General features: G+C 47.9%; 1 protein-coding gene across 1 annotated transcript in view; it reads right to left on the reverse strand.

Annotated features, from left to right (window-relative positions):
- The window catches only part of Dusp8 (dual specificity phosphatase 8), a 17,988-nt gene extending 17,138 nt beyond the window's left edge, over window positions 1-850 (reverse strand). The window contains exon 1 of the mRNA XM_029556788.1: window positions 510-850. Coding sequence (XP_029412648.1) covers window positions 510-615 — 106 coding nt within the window. The 5' untranslated portion in view covers window positions 616-850. The remainder of the gene's footprint in view (window positions 1-509) is intronic.
- Between the last annotated feature and the right edge of the window lie 13,540 nt (window positions 851-14,390).

The following is a 14,390-nucleotide window of genomic DNA, read 5'->3' on the forward strand; positions in this document are numbered from 1 at the left end:
GGGAGCCGCGAGTGACAGGCCCGGGGCGGAGGGCCGGGCTGCCGGCGGGGATGAGGTCATGCGGAGCGAAAAAGCCCCTGACGTCACCTGCAGCCAATCAGAGCGAGCGGCTCCGGGGCAGGTGACGTCAGCGGAGCCGGGCGCTGGGTGCCGAGCCCCGGGTCTCTCCGCCACCGCCCTCCACCCCTCGCGCCCGGTGCGCCCGGTGCTGCTCCGGCTCTTAAAGTGGCCATGCGCGCTGCGGTGTCCCATCCTGGCGCGCGCGGTGCTGGGGGCCCCCACCTCCAGGAAGCCTTCCCAGCCCAGGGCTCCCGGTGGCCCCGAGGTCCCGGATCTTCTGTCCCTGCGTGCGACGGTCCTCCTTTCCCAGCCACCCCGGCTGGAGCTGTCTCCGGCTCCCCCCACCTGCCCCCGTCTTTGTTCGTGCCGGGAGAGCTCTCCCAGGACCCAGTGCGTCCACCCGCACCCTCCGCGCGCTCGCAGTGAGCCAGGCCCGCCTAGCGCCTTACCTGCCGAGCCCACGTTTGCCCTCTCCACGACCCCTGGAGGTGGGACCCAGATCTTCACCTGGCTAGAAAAGCTCGGAGGCAACGTGGTTTGCCCCGGGTCACTCATCCTGGAGCTCTGGAGGCGGGGCTCCGGAGTGATCAGTGTTCCCCAGGGCGGCTCTGCCGCCAGCCACCTTTGACACCCAGCCCTCTAAGGTTCCAGTGAAAACCATCCGGTCCCACCTAACATCCCCGGTGCAGGCTGTGAAGTGTCCGCCCTAGCCCACCACTGTGCGAACACAGCCACGTGAGCTCAGACAAAACGTGGGTATTACACCTGGAGCGGAAACACACAGGGGCACTCAGGTCACCCCAGGCCACCTGCCCGCAAACAGGGACCAACTGGAGGCAGACTGGCCCAGATGAGCATGGGTAGAGGGGCCCGCGTATGGTCTCTACACAGAGGCTGGTGAGGCCCCAGAGCACATGCACAGTGAGTCTTCGCCGGATAGATCTTGTATTGACCTAGAGAATCCTCAGTGGTGCCCTGGGGCAGGCACCAAACTGTAACCCCAGAAAGAAAAGACCTTTGCCTGAGAGTTGAGGAGCCCTGGGCATCTTTGAAGGTAATTATTTTGGGTGTGTTGAAGGATATCGACCCCCCCCCAACCCAGGCTGGCCTAAAACTCACTACTGTAGACCAGACTGGCCTTCTGAGTGCAGACACCACGATGCCTGACCATCCCTGCCTAGGTTGCTGGGTACACACTGGGGGTGCCCCCTGTCCCATCCTTGTCCCTGGCTAACATGAATCTCCTGGAGGATCTTAACTTCCACCCTTGGAGAGTGCAGTCTCTCATTGGAAGGAGGGAGAGAGGGAGCCCTGATATGGGGGTGGGGGTGTCACAGATAGTGGAGCAGGCTGGAAGGACCACCCGGTGTTACTGTGGTGGGTGCAGGACAACGGTGAGTGCCAGCAAGGCTCTGCAGGGGCCTTCCCCTTTACCTCACTGTATCTCTGTTGGCTGGGTTCACAGTGGGTATTTAGGAGCTGCTTGTAGACACCTCCCTACCTAGCCTGAGGGGAGTCTGTGAGTCTAGCCTCCGTTGAGTACAGGTTGGAAGGGAGAAGCTTCCAGGGCTCACAGGATAAATAAACAACTTGGGAGTGTTGCCCAGGAAGGAAGCTGGGAAGCCTAGGGGTGTTTGGGGTTGGCATTGGGCTCAGGTCTCTCCTCTCTCTGTTCCAGACGGGGCACTGAATGGAACTCCCGCTGGAGAAGGCCCTTGAGGCTGAAGATGCCAACTCCACTTGGATGTTTGCCCAGGTTGGTGTGGGGGTGAGGATTGCCCAAGTGCTGCTGGGTCTCTGCCCTGGAGAAGCAAAGCAATTCAGGCTGAGCCGGTGACAGGGATGTGTGAGGTAGCTGAGGAGGCAGCAGAAGGCCCTGAAGGACTCTGGACCTGCAGGTATGAGGGCTGTCAGTCTCCTGGTGTGTGTGTGGGGGGCGCATGATGATTGACCTGGCCCAGGACAAGCCCACTGGGGACCCTAGCAGAGCATGTCCATGGACAGTCACGTTGGAAGTACTGTGGCAGATTCCTGCCAGGCCAGTGCACTAAGCATTCAGGTGACCTAGGGGCCTTTCTGGAAACTTGGGTGGGGTGACATGCAGCTTTCCCTACTCCCATGGGAGGGCCTTCCCATATTTTTATATCACAATAGTCATTTCTCATATGATTAAGCACTTTTTGTTCTTTTGGTCTTTTTGAGACAGGGTCTCCCTGTAGCCCCAGCTGTCCTGGAACTCACTATGTAGACCAGGCTGGCCTCGAACTCACAAAGATCTGCCTGCCTCTGCTTCCCAAGTGCTAGAATGAAAGGTGTGCGCCATGCCTGGCATGATTAAGCACTTTAAACCCTACCTGACGTGTCTAACCTTTTGACATTGGGATTCGATAATTGTCAGATCAAAGTTTATGCTTTTGGGGTTTTTTGTTGTTTCTGTCGTTGTTTTGAAATTGGGTCTCCCTGTAACCCCAGCTGGTCTGGAACTTACTATGTACACCAGGCTGAATTGATCTCACAGGGATCCGCCTTCCTCTGCCTCCCTAGTGCTAGGATTAAAGGTTTGTGCCACCATGCCCCGCTACCAAAATTTTTTAAGTATTTTAAGTAAATTTATGATTTTGTGTTGGGCCGCACTCATAGCTATACTGAGCTCATACAACATTCTGACAGAACTCCCAGACTAGTCTGTCTCTTTCAGTCTCTGTCTTACACACACACACACACACACACACACACACACACACACAACACACACGGTGGATCTCTACCTGAGTACCTTTTCAGAGCCAGCAGCCCTGGAGGTGCTGGGTGCTGGGTTGTCTCCCCTCCCCCTTCACTTCGCTCCCTCACATCCTCACTAGTGAGGGACAACCTTCTTCTGGGGTGCTGGCCATTGGAGATCACACCCCCAAACTGTGTAGTCTCAGAGCTGCGACTATCTACTTCCCTTTTGCGGTGGGGTTGGAAAGCAGCTGGAGTCACCCAGCAGTCTCAGGGTGCTACCCTCCTCTGTGTTGAGTACTGCTATGTCAAGGGAGGACAAAGTCTAAGCCAGGGTGGTCCACTCGGCTCTGCACCCCACAACTGAGAGCACCTGGCCAGCTCCGACCCTTGGGGTCCTTGGTGTGATCCGGGACCCTGGCCAAGGTGGATTCCCTGTGGCTTGACTAGATGGGAAGCTCACCCAGGGTCCTGCTGGTGCTGCACTGCTCGCGCGCGCCCTCTGTCGCCCCCAGCGGAGGGCTGCAGCTTGGGGGTTGCCAGAGGCGGACCCCTGTCCAGCAGAAAATGCGGGTGTCCTTCTTGCTGAAGTACAGTTTGCTGCTTCAGCAGATGCGACATATGACCTGTCCATGCCCGTGTGTTGTTCGGCCGGACTTCTGAGTCCAAGTAAGGTAATGAAATGTCTATCCGGGGTGTTGGAGCAGATGGCTCTTTTCTGCTTAGTTCCTTGAAAATATCATCACCGTTATTAGTGTAGCGGTGCCAGGGTTTGAACCCAGGTTTGTGCACACTAGGCAATCGCTCTACCACGGAACCACACCCTCCAGTCCCATTTTAAACAGACTGTTGTGATCAAATACACATCTACCTCTCAACATTGAAGCGTCCGGTCCAGGGTGCTAAGAACATTCACACCGCTGTGTGCCATCACCATCCACAGAACTCTGTTCTCCCAGAAAGCTGGACCTCAGTCCCTTCCAGAATTCATCCTCCGCAGCCCCAGGCACACAGTTCGGGCTGATAGTTTTCTTAATTTTTAAAGACAGCATTCAAAGAAATAGGTTTTATTATTGCATTTTTTGTGTATTAGTACTGCTGCATGTATGTAAGTGCACTCATGTTGTGCAATGCCTGCAGAGGCCGGAAGATGACCCCCTGGAACTGGGGCTATTGATGCTTGGTAGCAGCCACGTGGGTGCTGGGAACTGAACCTGGGTCCTCTGCAAGAGCAGCCAGTGCTCTTAACCACGGAGCCATCTCTCCAGTCCATCATACTTTCTTCTAATCCATCCCCCTCTGCCGCCATCCCCCCTCCGCCATCCCCCTCCGCCATCCTCCACCATCCTCCTCCACCATCCTCTGCCATCCTCCTCCACCATCCCCCTCCTCCATCCCCCCTCCACCATCCTCCCTCCACCATCTGCCTGCCTCCATCTTTCTGACTACCTTCATTGCCCCAAAATAGACATGATTCTGAGTTCCTCACAAGCATCCCATTGCACCGTGGGTTCCGCCCCCTTAAGATCTTATCTTTCTCTCCTCTCCCATGACTCTCTTGCTCTCATGTGTGTGTGTGTGTGTGTGTGTGTGTGTGTGTGTGTATGTGTGGAGGCAAGAAGAGGGTGCCCCATGTCTTCACTCTTCACCTTGTTCCTTGAGGCAGGGTCTCTCTCTGAACCTAGAGTTCCTGTTTTTCAGTTACTCTAGAAGCCAGCAAGCCCCAGAGATCTTTCTTAGTGCTGGTGTTGCAGGCATGCCGGGGACCAGACCTGGCTTGTTACACAGGTGCTTACATCTCGTCCGAGTGCTTGTGCAGCACCTACTGCTGAAGCGTATCTCTAGCCCCTAGCTTTTTAGTTTCATATCTTACATGTGCATGCACACATGCACACACACGCACAGCAAACACAAATCTAGATTCTGAAGACAAGAGAAAACACGCACCATTTATTCTGATTCTCCCTGATTTCATTTAACAGTGATTTCTTCTTTCATCCATTTTTCTGCAAAATGTCATGATTTTGTTTTTCTTTATGGTTGAATAAAGTTCCATTCTGTAGATTTCCTATGTTTTCTCCGTCTGCTGATGGATATCTAGACTGGTTCCATTTCCTGGCTACTGTGAAAAGAGCAGCAAACACGGATGTACAGGCGTCTCTGCAGAATGTTGACTAAGGGCACCCACAAGTGGTGTAGCTGGGTCATATGGTAGCCCCGTTTTTAGTTTTTGATAAACTTCCACACATCGGGGAAATTTGAAATAAAACTGCTTTGAAATTTCATCGCACCCCAGCCAGAATCAAGGAAACAAATGGCAACAGATGCTGGCGAGGCAACGGGGAAGAAGAACGTATCACTGCTCGTGGGAGTGAAAACAGTACAGCCACTGTGGGTGCGGATGGGTTTTGACAATTGCACACACTTAAGAAGACAGAACAATTCCCCGAGCTCTGCTCTCTTCCCACCTGTCTCCTCTGGCTAATGCTGTCCATGCTCAAACTCTCAGGAAACGGAAATGTGTGGTGTGTATTCTGCTGTATGGCTTCATCCAGCCAACAGCTCAATGACCATTGTCTTTGTGTGCAATGTCTGTGTGCAGTGGTATTTGAACCAACTTTTTTTTCTTGAGATCTGGTCTAGAACTTGTAGTGTTCCTCCTGCCTCAGTCTTTCAAGTGCCGGGATGACAGGTGTCTACTACCACACCCAACAATTCTTTGTTTAAGAAACATTATTTATGGGTGGGTGTGGGTGGCACCCACCTTTAAGCCCAGCCTCAGGAGGCAGGAGGCTTCTGTGCATTCAAGGCCAGCTTGGTCTACATAGTGAGTTCTAGGCCAGCTAAGGCTATACAGTGAAACCCTGACTCAAAAAATTATTTGTTTGTAAGCTGGGTGTGGTGGCACACGCCTTTAATCCCAGCACTCCAGAGGCAGAGGCCGGTGGAGCTCTGTGAGTTTGAGGCTACCCTGGTCCACTTAGAGAGTTCCAGACCAGCAGGGACTACAGGGAGACCCTGTCTCAAAAAGACTAAAAAGAAACTGTTTATTATGTGTGTGCACGCATGAGTGTGTGTGGGAGCACATGTCTGTGGGTGTGTATTGGCTAGAGGGCAACATTTGGAGTCTTCTTTGATTGATTTCCACCTTATATATTGAGCCAGGGTCTCTCACTTAAGCCCAGAGCTTACCGCTTTGGCTAGTCATAGTTAGGCACCTTGCTCCAGGGATCCCCTGTCTGCCTCTTGAGTTCTAGAATTACAGGCAAGCTACCATACCTGCCTGGCTTTTACCAGGGTGATGGAGATTCAAACTCAGGCCCTCACGCTTACATGGCAAGTGTGTTACCCACTGAGACAGGGTCTCCCCGTAACCCCAGCTGACCTGGAGCTCACTATGTAGATCAGGCTAGCCTTGAGGTCACAGAGCTCCCCCGTCTCTGCCTCCGGAGTGCTGGGTTAAAGGTGTGTGTCACCCCACCCAGTTTATTTTCTTTTTTATTCTAATACAAACTTACAAACACAGGAAACAATATAACAAATTTCTAGCTACCAGATGGGGCAGTTTCAACACTTCCAATTTTTTTTTGCTTCAGATTAGAATGAGGCCCTTTACCTCCCTCTGCCACCCCACACCCTTATGCTGGGCAGCCACTACTCAGGTGTCCTGGTTAATTTTAAGTGTCATCTTGACACAGCCTAGAGCCATCTGACAGGAGAACCTTAACTGAGAAATTTCCTAGATTACATTGGCACATGTGCGTGTCTATGAGGGACTCTGGGTAGTGCCATTCTCTAGGCAGGTGGTCCTGGGTTATATAAGAAAGTTAGCTGGGCATGCGCCTGCCTGCCAGTCACCAAGGTCTTCCTCCATGGCACCTGCCACGCTTCTTTGGCTGGGAAGTGAGTTCCTTGGTTGGAGGTAATGCTGTGTAGAATAGCAAACAGGCCTGCCTGCAGGTTCCTGCCTTGCATTCCTTCAATGATGAACCGGAATTATAAGCCAAACAAATCCTTCCTCCTGCAAATTGCTTTTGGTCAGGGTATTTTTCACAGCATCAGAAAGGAAGCTAGAATCCCAGGTTTGTGGGCGTCATCTGGTGCTGTGTCCATAGTCTTCCTGCTTATGAGTCACCCCCTGTAGCAGGCAGTTTTATTTTGGTGTGTGCTGTGGAGTTTTTACAAACAGTGTCCCCATTTGCGTGTTCTGTGCTCTTCTGGTCTGTGGATCCCCTGTGATGCAGTGAGTCTGGCTGTTCCGTTGGAGCGTCTGTGCTGGCTTTTCCCTCTGTGTGGGTTTCCCTCTGGGGTGGTCTCATGGATGGACCTCAACAACACTGTGCTTAGTGACCCAGACCAGTCATCGAGGACACATGACTACTTGATTCTGTTCCCATAGTCACTGGTAGGTATTTAGCTCACCCCTGTGCTACATGGCAAAGAACAGTCTGGGAGATACCTCCCAGTTCCCCAACTACCTGTTTCATATTGCCTGGGTCCTACTACAAATGAAGACTGTTGGAGTCCACCCCAAGCCTTCTGAGTCAAGATCCATGTTCTAGCAAGTTCTAGAAAGTCTAAGATATGTGTATGCATGTTCAATTTTAACGTTCACATTTGCCTAATTCTATATATTTCAAGGTTTATTTGTTTATACTTTGCATGTATGAGTGCTTGCGTGCATGTATGGGCATCATGTGCATGCAATCCCTCTAGACGCCAGAAGAGGGCATCGCATCCCCAGATTGGAGTTACAGATGGTTCTGCGTTCCCATGAGGAAGCTCAGCCTGGGTCCTCTGTAAGAGTAACAAACACTCTTAACCACTGAGTCATCTCTCTAGCCCCAATATTACTTAATTTTAAACACTATTATATGGTAAAGTTGCTGTTTTTGATATTTTTAAAGATTGTGCTTGAATATGTATAATATTAAGGTCACCATTCATTACTTGTGTATTTATTTGTGTGTGTCTGTGTGTGTATATGCTCATGTGCCTTGATGTACACGAGGCAGTCAGGGGACAACTTGTGGGAGTCAGTTCTCATCCACCATGTGGTACCAGGAATCAAATTTGGGTTGTCAGACTTGGCAGTGAGTGCCTTTGTCCGATAAAACATCTTGTAGCCCCAAGAGCCACCACTTTAAACACGTCTGAGTGTACAGGGCTTAACGGCATGATCCCTTCCATCACACTAGACCTTTCTCATGTCACAGACTGAAGCTCTGCCCCCTCCCCCTCCCTGAGTACCCCCCACCCTGCTTTCTGTCTCTGTGGGGCCGATAACCCTAGGGCCTGCCCATGAACACAGTCACACAGCATTTGTCAGTCTGTGGCCAGTGGTTTCACTGAGTGGAGAGTCCTCAAGGCCCAACCACGTCTCGGCACATACTCTTCTTTTTATGTGATGGACACTTGGATGACTTTTCCCCCAGAGTTATTAAGAGTCAGAGCCTTAGCTAAGAAGCCAGGCTCAGCCACTTGTCTGTAATAAGCCAATTAAAAGGCCAAATTCATAGCAAAAAGCAGAAAAACGGTATTTATTCAATTGTGGCCATGTTGGGAAGAAGGAAAAATCCAACGTCCCTCCCCCCACACTAATTCATCTTTGGGGTCCTAGAATGAGGTGTAGGTTTAAAAAAATATGTGTATGTGTGTGGTTTTGTACACATGAGTGCAGGTACCTGCCAAGGTGTTGGATTCCCTGGAGCTGGAGTTACAGGCAGCTGTGAGCTACCATGTGGGTGCTGGGAACCAAATCTGGGTCCTCTGGAAGAGACCCACACTCTCAAATGCCAATCCATGTCTCCAGCATGTCTTACATACATACATTTAAATATAAATCTAGATTTCATGTATGAGCAAAACATGCAATATTTGTCTTTCTGATTCTAGCTTATTTTGGTTAAGATAATGACCTCCAGCTGGGTGTGGTGGCACATGCCTTTAATCCCAGCACTCAGGAGGCAGAGGCAAGTAGATCTCTGTGAGTTCAAGGCCAGTCTGGTTTACAGGGAGACCCTGTCTCAAAAAAAAAGACCTGTTTTCTTGCAAATATCATTATAGCCAAGTAGAATTCCATCATATAGATAATGTCACATTTCTTTTATCCGTTCCACTGTTGATGGCCGTCTGGGCTGGGTCCATTTCTTAACTGTGGTAAACAGTGAAGCAGTGAATTTGTTTGTACAGGATTTTCTGTGGTATGTTGACCTAGAGGCCTTAGGGTATCTACTCAAGGGTGGTGTGGTGGTTTCAATGATGTGACCCCCTTGGGTTTGTTAGAAATAAGATCTGAGGTCCAAGGATTCCCATCAGTACCTCAGAAAGGACACACAAAGCAAGAGTGACTCAGCAAGGCAGATTTTACTTTTACAAGAGGTTGGCTTGCATGGTTCATCCGATCCAGGATGCACACACTGGACCTGGAAGCTTCGGGCTCTTATCCCTAATGCCAGCATACTGTGTCTTTTTCCTATTGGCTGGAGTCAGAACTCATAGTCTTTCCTTGGGCTAGTTTAAAAGAATCTCCCAGGGAGGGAGAAGGGTTCGTGGCCCCAGGCCATCAGGCTCAGGAACACATCGGGGCCTGTCCTTAAACAAAAGTCTTACAGGGTGTGGTGGGATAAAAAGATTAGAATTCCTTGTCATAAACCAAGTTTTATAGGGTTTGAAAGAAAAGACTAACATTTAATGTTTCTTACAGGTTCAGGCATTTGGCCTCGTTTGTGGAGGATCAGGAGGTGTGGTTTGCTGGAGGAAGAATGTTAGCTGGGGCAGGCATTGAGAATTTACAGCCACAGCCACATCCCATCTCTGGGGTCTCCAGAGAGCAGCAGAGACTGTCTTCTCTCTACCCGAGGCCCAAGAACTTTTCTGAGGGTAAATTAAAAAGTAATGAACTAATTTCTTTGGCAGAGTAAATTTCGAAACAGCCGGATGTTGAATCTGTGGTGTGGTTGTTAATAGTGACTGTTATGGAGATGTACAATGAGAAAGAAACACAACTTAGAATTGGAAGAGCACCCGGGATCTCGATGTTGGAACCGAGACAGCCGAGGAGGGCTTGGACCTGACGCTTCCCTTGCTGAGGAGATGAGCGCCATTAAGAAGATCTGCACTTGAACCTGGGAAAGAGTATCCTCAGGACGAGACCCCACCCAGCTAAGCTTCCAATTCGTCTACAGTGTAAAAAGCAGCTGCAAATGTGGACGAAGGGGCCAAGGTCCATCCCCAACTGGCAGCTGAACTTGATGATGTCATTCATGTGGTGTTGACTTTAGAGAAATGAAAGAGTGAGGGGTGATTGAGTCTCCCTCTGTTTCAGAGTCGCTGAGGCCGGGCAGCTGATAGCAGGGGAGGCTCTGTGTGAAGAAAGCCCTGAGAGGCCATTGTGTGAGGCTGTGAAGGTGAAGCCTGGTTGGCAGTGGAGACCACAGGATGTTGGAGATGGCAGAGCTGTGAGATGTCTGCCAAGGAAAGCTGGCTACAGGGAGTGGAACCAGCCCTACAGAGAGATGTGTGTTTGTGTTGCAGGCGGCGAAGCTGGAGGGCCTAAACTATCGAAACCCTTTAGAACTAAAGCCCCAGATGTCAGGCCTAGATAGGATTTGGTGTTTGCCCTGCTGGTTTTCAGGCTTGCTTTGTGTTAGAAAATGTTGATGGGATTGACCAGGGCAACATGTAAATGAAGGTGGCAATGGCTTCTTCTCCTTGGCCTTTGAACCCCACCCCTCCCCGGGCACAGTTGGTGTGTGGCTTAGAAGGGGCTGGAAAAGAGGAAATGATGACTGTTTTTATGGTCTGCAGGCTGGGGACAATGCAAGTGCTGGTGACTAGGTTTGGAGGTTTGAGATAATGGGGGTAATATTTGTTTTCCCAGATAACTCAGTCTCTGGGTTGGGGTTTTTACACAGCTCTTGGGTTGGAAATGAGCTCAGGTCTGAGGTTTACTTAACCTGGTTTGGGGCCCTTTAACTCCAGACATTTATCTTTCACTTCGGTCCAGTATTTCCTCACTGTGTCTCCACTCGTCCCTTTTGCAATGGGAATGTGTATTCTGTGTCATTGTATGTTGGAAGTATGTAATTTGCATTTTGACTTTATAGTAGCTTATAGTAAAGAAATTGCTTTGAGCATTAAAAGAGACTTTGGACTCTAGAGGTTGGTTTTTTTTTTTCTTTGTCTTTCACTGTTTACATTTTTAAAAACATTTATTTAATAACTACATGATTAGAAGAAGCATTTCATTACAGCATTAACATATTCAGTAATAGTTTCCACAGCAAAGATGCATCTCTTTCAAATTTGGCTGTAAATTTTTAGGTTCACAGTTTGAATTAATACAGTTATACAATATTGAACTCAGTATAAACCCTGTAAGACATAAAATTGAACGAGGTTTTAATCTTTAAAAAAAATATCCATTTCATTTTAAGATATACTGTTTCATACAGAAAAACTCATTTTTAATGCTACTAACACTTAGATGTTTGCACATGGGTCTCTAATCTCTATGTATCTGATTATTACAACTCACAGTCTTACTTTCTGAGCTCCTTGGCACCTGAGCATGGTTATAAAATCATCAGGTATATTCCAATGGTAATGTTTTTCACCTCTACTAATTAACATGAAGCAAATTTTTATGCTTCTTCCTCAAATATAACTCATTTTTTATTTGTTGATTGTTGATTCCAACTGGAGTCCATATACTCTGTCATCCCTGTTACTGTCCACTGTGTTCTCGGTGCCCTCAGCCGTTCCCCAGTGCTTGTCCATCGGCTGAATCTAGTCAGTCTATCTGGAGTTCCTTGTTTTAGGAAGATCAGCTGTTCCTTATCTAGCAGCAATCAGTTGTCAATACTCCTTTAGATAAGATTAGGGTCTGCTGTTCATTTCCCCAGTTCTATGCTGGGTTCCTATCTGGGAGTCTTTTGGGCCACCCTGGCCAACAACTCAAAAGAAGATATTGCCTGTCTGGCATTGTTGCTTGTTATGTAGCCTTTAGCTATGCATATGGACTCTTAAGAAATTATATTGGTCCCTTTAATATTTGGTTATACTTTCCTTTTGGATGTTTAAGGCCATACAGTTGGCCCTGCTAAACCAATTTATTTTTACTCTTAGGTCGTTTGAGGGCCTGTTCCTCAGGGGGTCACATGGGCTTGGGAGGAGCACCTGGCTCCTTTCTTTTACCGGTTCTGCCTATGTGAGGATAAGTCAAAGGTCCTGCTCGACCATGGTTGGCTTTGCTTGGAAACATGGAGGAAGTGATTCCTCTGTGTTGACCCTCCTCTTTGTAGACCGGACACTGGTTCAAGTCCATCTGGTGGCCGGAACTTAGTCGACCTAGGAAGGCAAGGAGCAAAAACTGTCCTTTATGTCCCTCTGACCAAATTAGTATAGGCCTCAAAGAATGGCTATTAAACATCCAATAAGGTTAGTTCCACCAGTCTGCTACTTTTAATTACCATGTGCTGTATAGACAAAGCTTGGGCAAAGACCAAACGTTCTCAGATAAACCTTGACTAGACACATATTTTATTCCTTGGGTTAGTTGTATGTATAATTTGTCAGTAGATTGTTCGATTAATGTGGTTCCCTCTGTTTTTTTTTTTTTTTAACTAGCTAGGTGTTATTTGTTTCTTGCACTGTCTAACCTTCCACCATGGTTTCCCCACTTAAAGTGCCCCCATTTTCCCATTTCTTCCTTAATAATCTCCTTCTCCTCAGGTCCCACCTCTCTTGAGATCCTTCTTTCCCTTTTTAAAAAAAAATTTACTTATTTTTTTTTAAATTTTATGTGTATGCATGTATTGCTTGCATGTAGGTAAGTGCACCCATGTCATGCAATGCCCACGGAGGACAGAAGAGGCTGTCAGATCCCCTGGAACTGGAGTTACGGACAGTTGTCAGCTGCCATGTGGGTGCTGGGATTTGAACCAGGGTCTTCTGCAAGAACAGCCAGCGTTCCTAACCACTGATCCATCTCTCCAGCCCTCCTTCTTTCCTTGTATAACCCTCCCTACCCCTTCCCCTTAAAATAACCCCATTTTTATCCATATCTCCCTTATTAAGGCCTATTTCCTACTGTTCTTCTCTTTCAGGTTCTTTCTTTTTCTTTACCTCCCTGTTTCCTTTCCATTATCCTGGTTCCTGTAGTTATGTCTGGATACATACTCACTTATCAGGATTTGGTGCTAGGATCCACATATGAGGGAGAACATACATTTTTTTTTTTCTGAACTCTGGAGTTTTTTAAATAGTGTCAGGATTGTGAAAGACTCTGGGGACTTTTAAAGTTGGAGGAAATGTACCTTGCAAGTGGAATGTGGTGGTTTGAATGAGGTGTGACCCATAGGCTCAAGTATTTAAACGCTTGGTCAGTTCAATTCCCAGCACCCACATGGTGGCTAACAACTGTTGGTAATTCCAGTTCTAGGGGATCTGATGCCCTCTCTGACCTCCATGGGCATTGCAGGACATGGGTGCACTTACACACATGCAGCCAAAACACTCATACACATAAAATAAAAACTTAAAAAAAGTTACTGCTGCCTAAATTTTGATTTTGCTGAAACTATTTATCAGAGGTAAGAGTTTTCTGGGGAGTCTTTAAGTATTCAACTCTATTGTCTACAAATAGAAGGGACTATTTCCTTATCTTGTCTTATTGCTGTAGCTAAGACTTTGAGCACCATATCAAACAGGATGGAAAGAATGGACATCCTTGTCTCGTTTCTGATTTTAGAGGATGGAGTTTTAGTTTTACCCATTTTATATAATATTGGCTACATATTTACCACATGTGGTCTTTAAAAAAAAAGATGTATTTTTATTTTTAATTGTGTATGTGAGTATGCTGGTGTGTGGTTATGTGCACATGAGTGCAATGCCCATGGAGGCCAGAAGAGGGCATTGGATTCCCTGGAGCTGGAGTTACAGTGGTTGTGATCTGTCTGATGTGGGTTCTGGGAACTGAACTCAAATCTTCTACAAGAAAAGTATGTGCTTTTAAGAAATACTTTATTACTTATTTTTGTTTTATGTCATGAGTGTATTGCCTGCATGTATGTGAGTGCACCGTGTTGTACAATGCTGCAGAGGTCAGAAGATCCCCTAGAACTGGAGTTATGCATGGTTGTTAGCCACCATGGGAATGCTGGGACCTGAACCCAGATCCTGTGCAAGAGCAGCCAGTGCTCTTAACTGCTGAGCTGCCTCTTTTTGGGAGCAGTGCTGGGCATTGAACCAGGCCTTGTGCATGCTTCCAAATGTTCCACCACAGCCCTGCAATAGTCTGTGTAAGCAAAGGGGATGTTACTTCTATTCCTATTTACCATGTAGACATGTTGGATTTAGCCAAAAGCTCTTCTGTGCCTATTGGGACAATTAGACCATTTCTGTCCTTAAGTCTATTTCTGTGCTGTCTTCCATTTGTCGATTTGTATATATTGAACCCACCTTGCATTCCTGGTATGAAACCAATTTGGTGTCATAGTATGTGATCTTCTCAATGTGTTTCTCTCTCTCTCTCTCTCTCTCTCTCTCTCTCTCTCTGTGTGTGTGTAAAAAAAAATATATAAAAATATATACAGTAAAGTGTT

The sequence above is a fragment of the Nannospalax galili genome, unplaced genomic scaffold (genome assembly GCF_000622305.1).
Source record: "Nannospalax galili isolate Female #2095 unplaced genomic scaffold, S.galili_v1.0 scaffold507, whole genome shotgun sequence".
Taxonomy (NCBI): Eukaryota; Metazoa; Chordata; class Mammalia; order Rodentia; family Spalacidae; genus Nannospalax; species Nannospalax galili.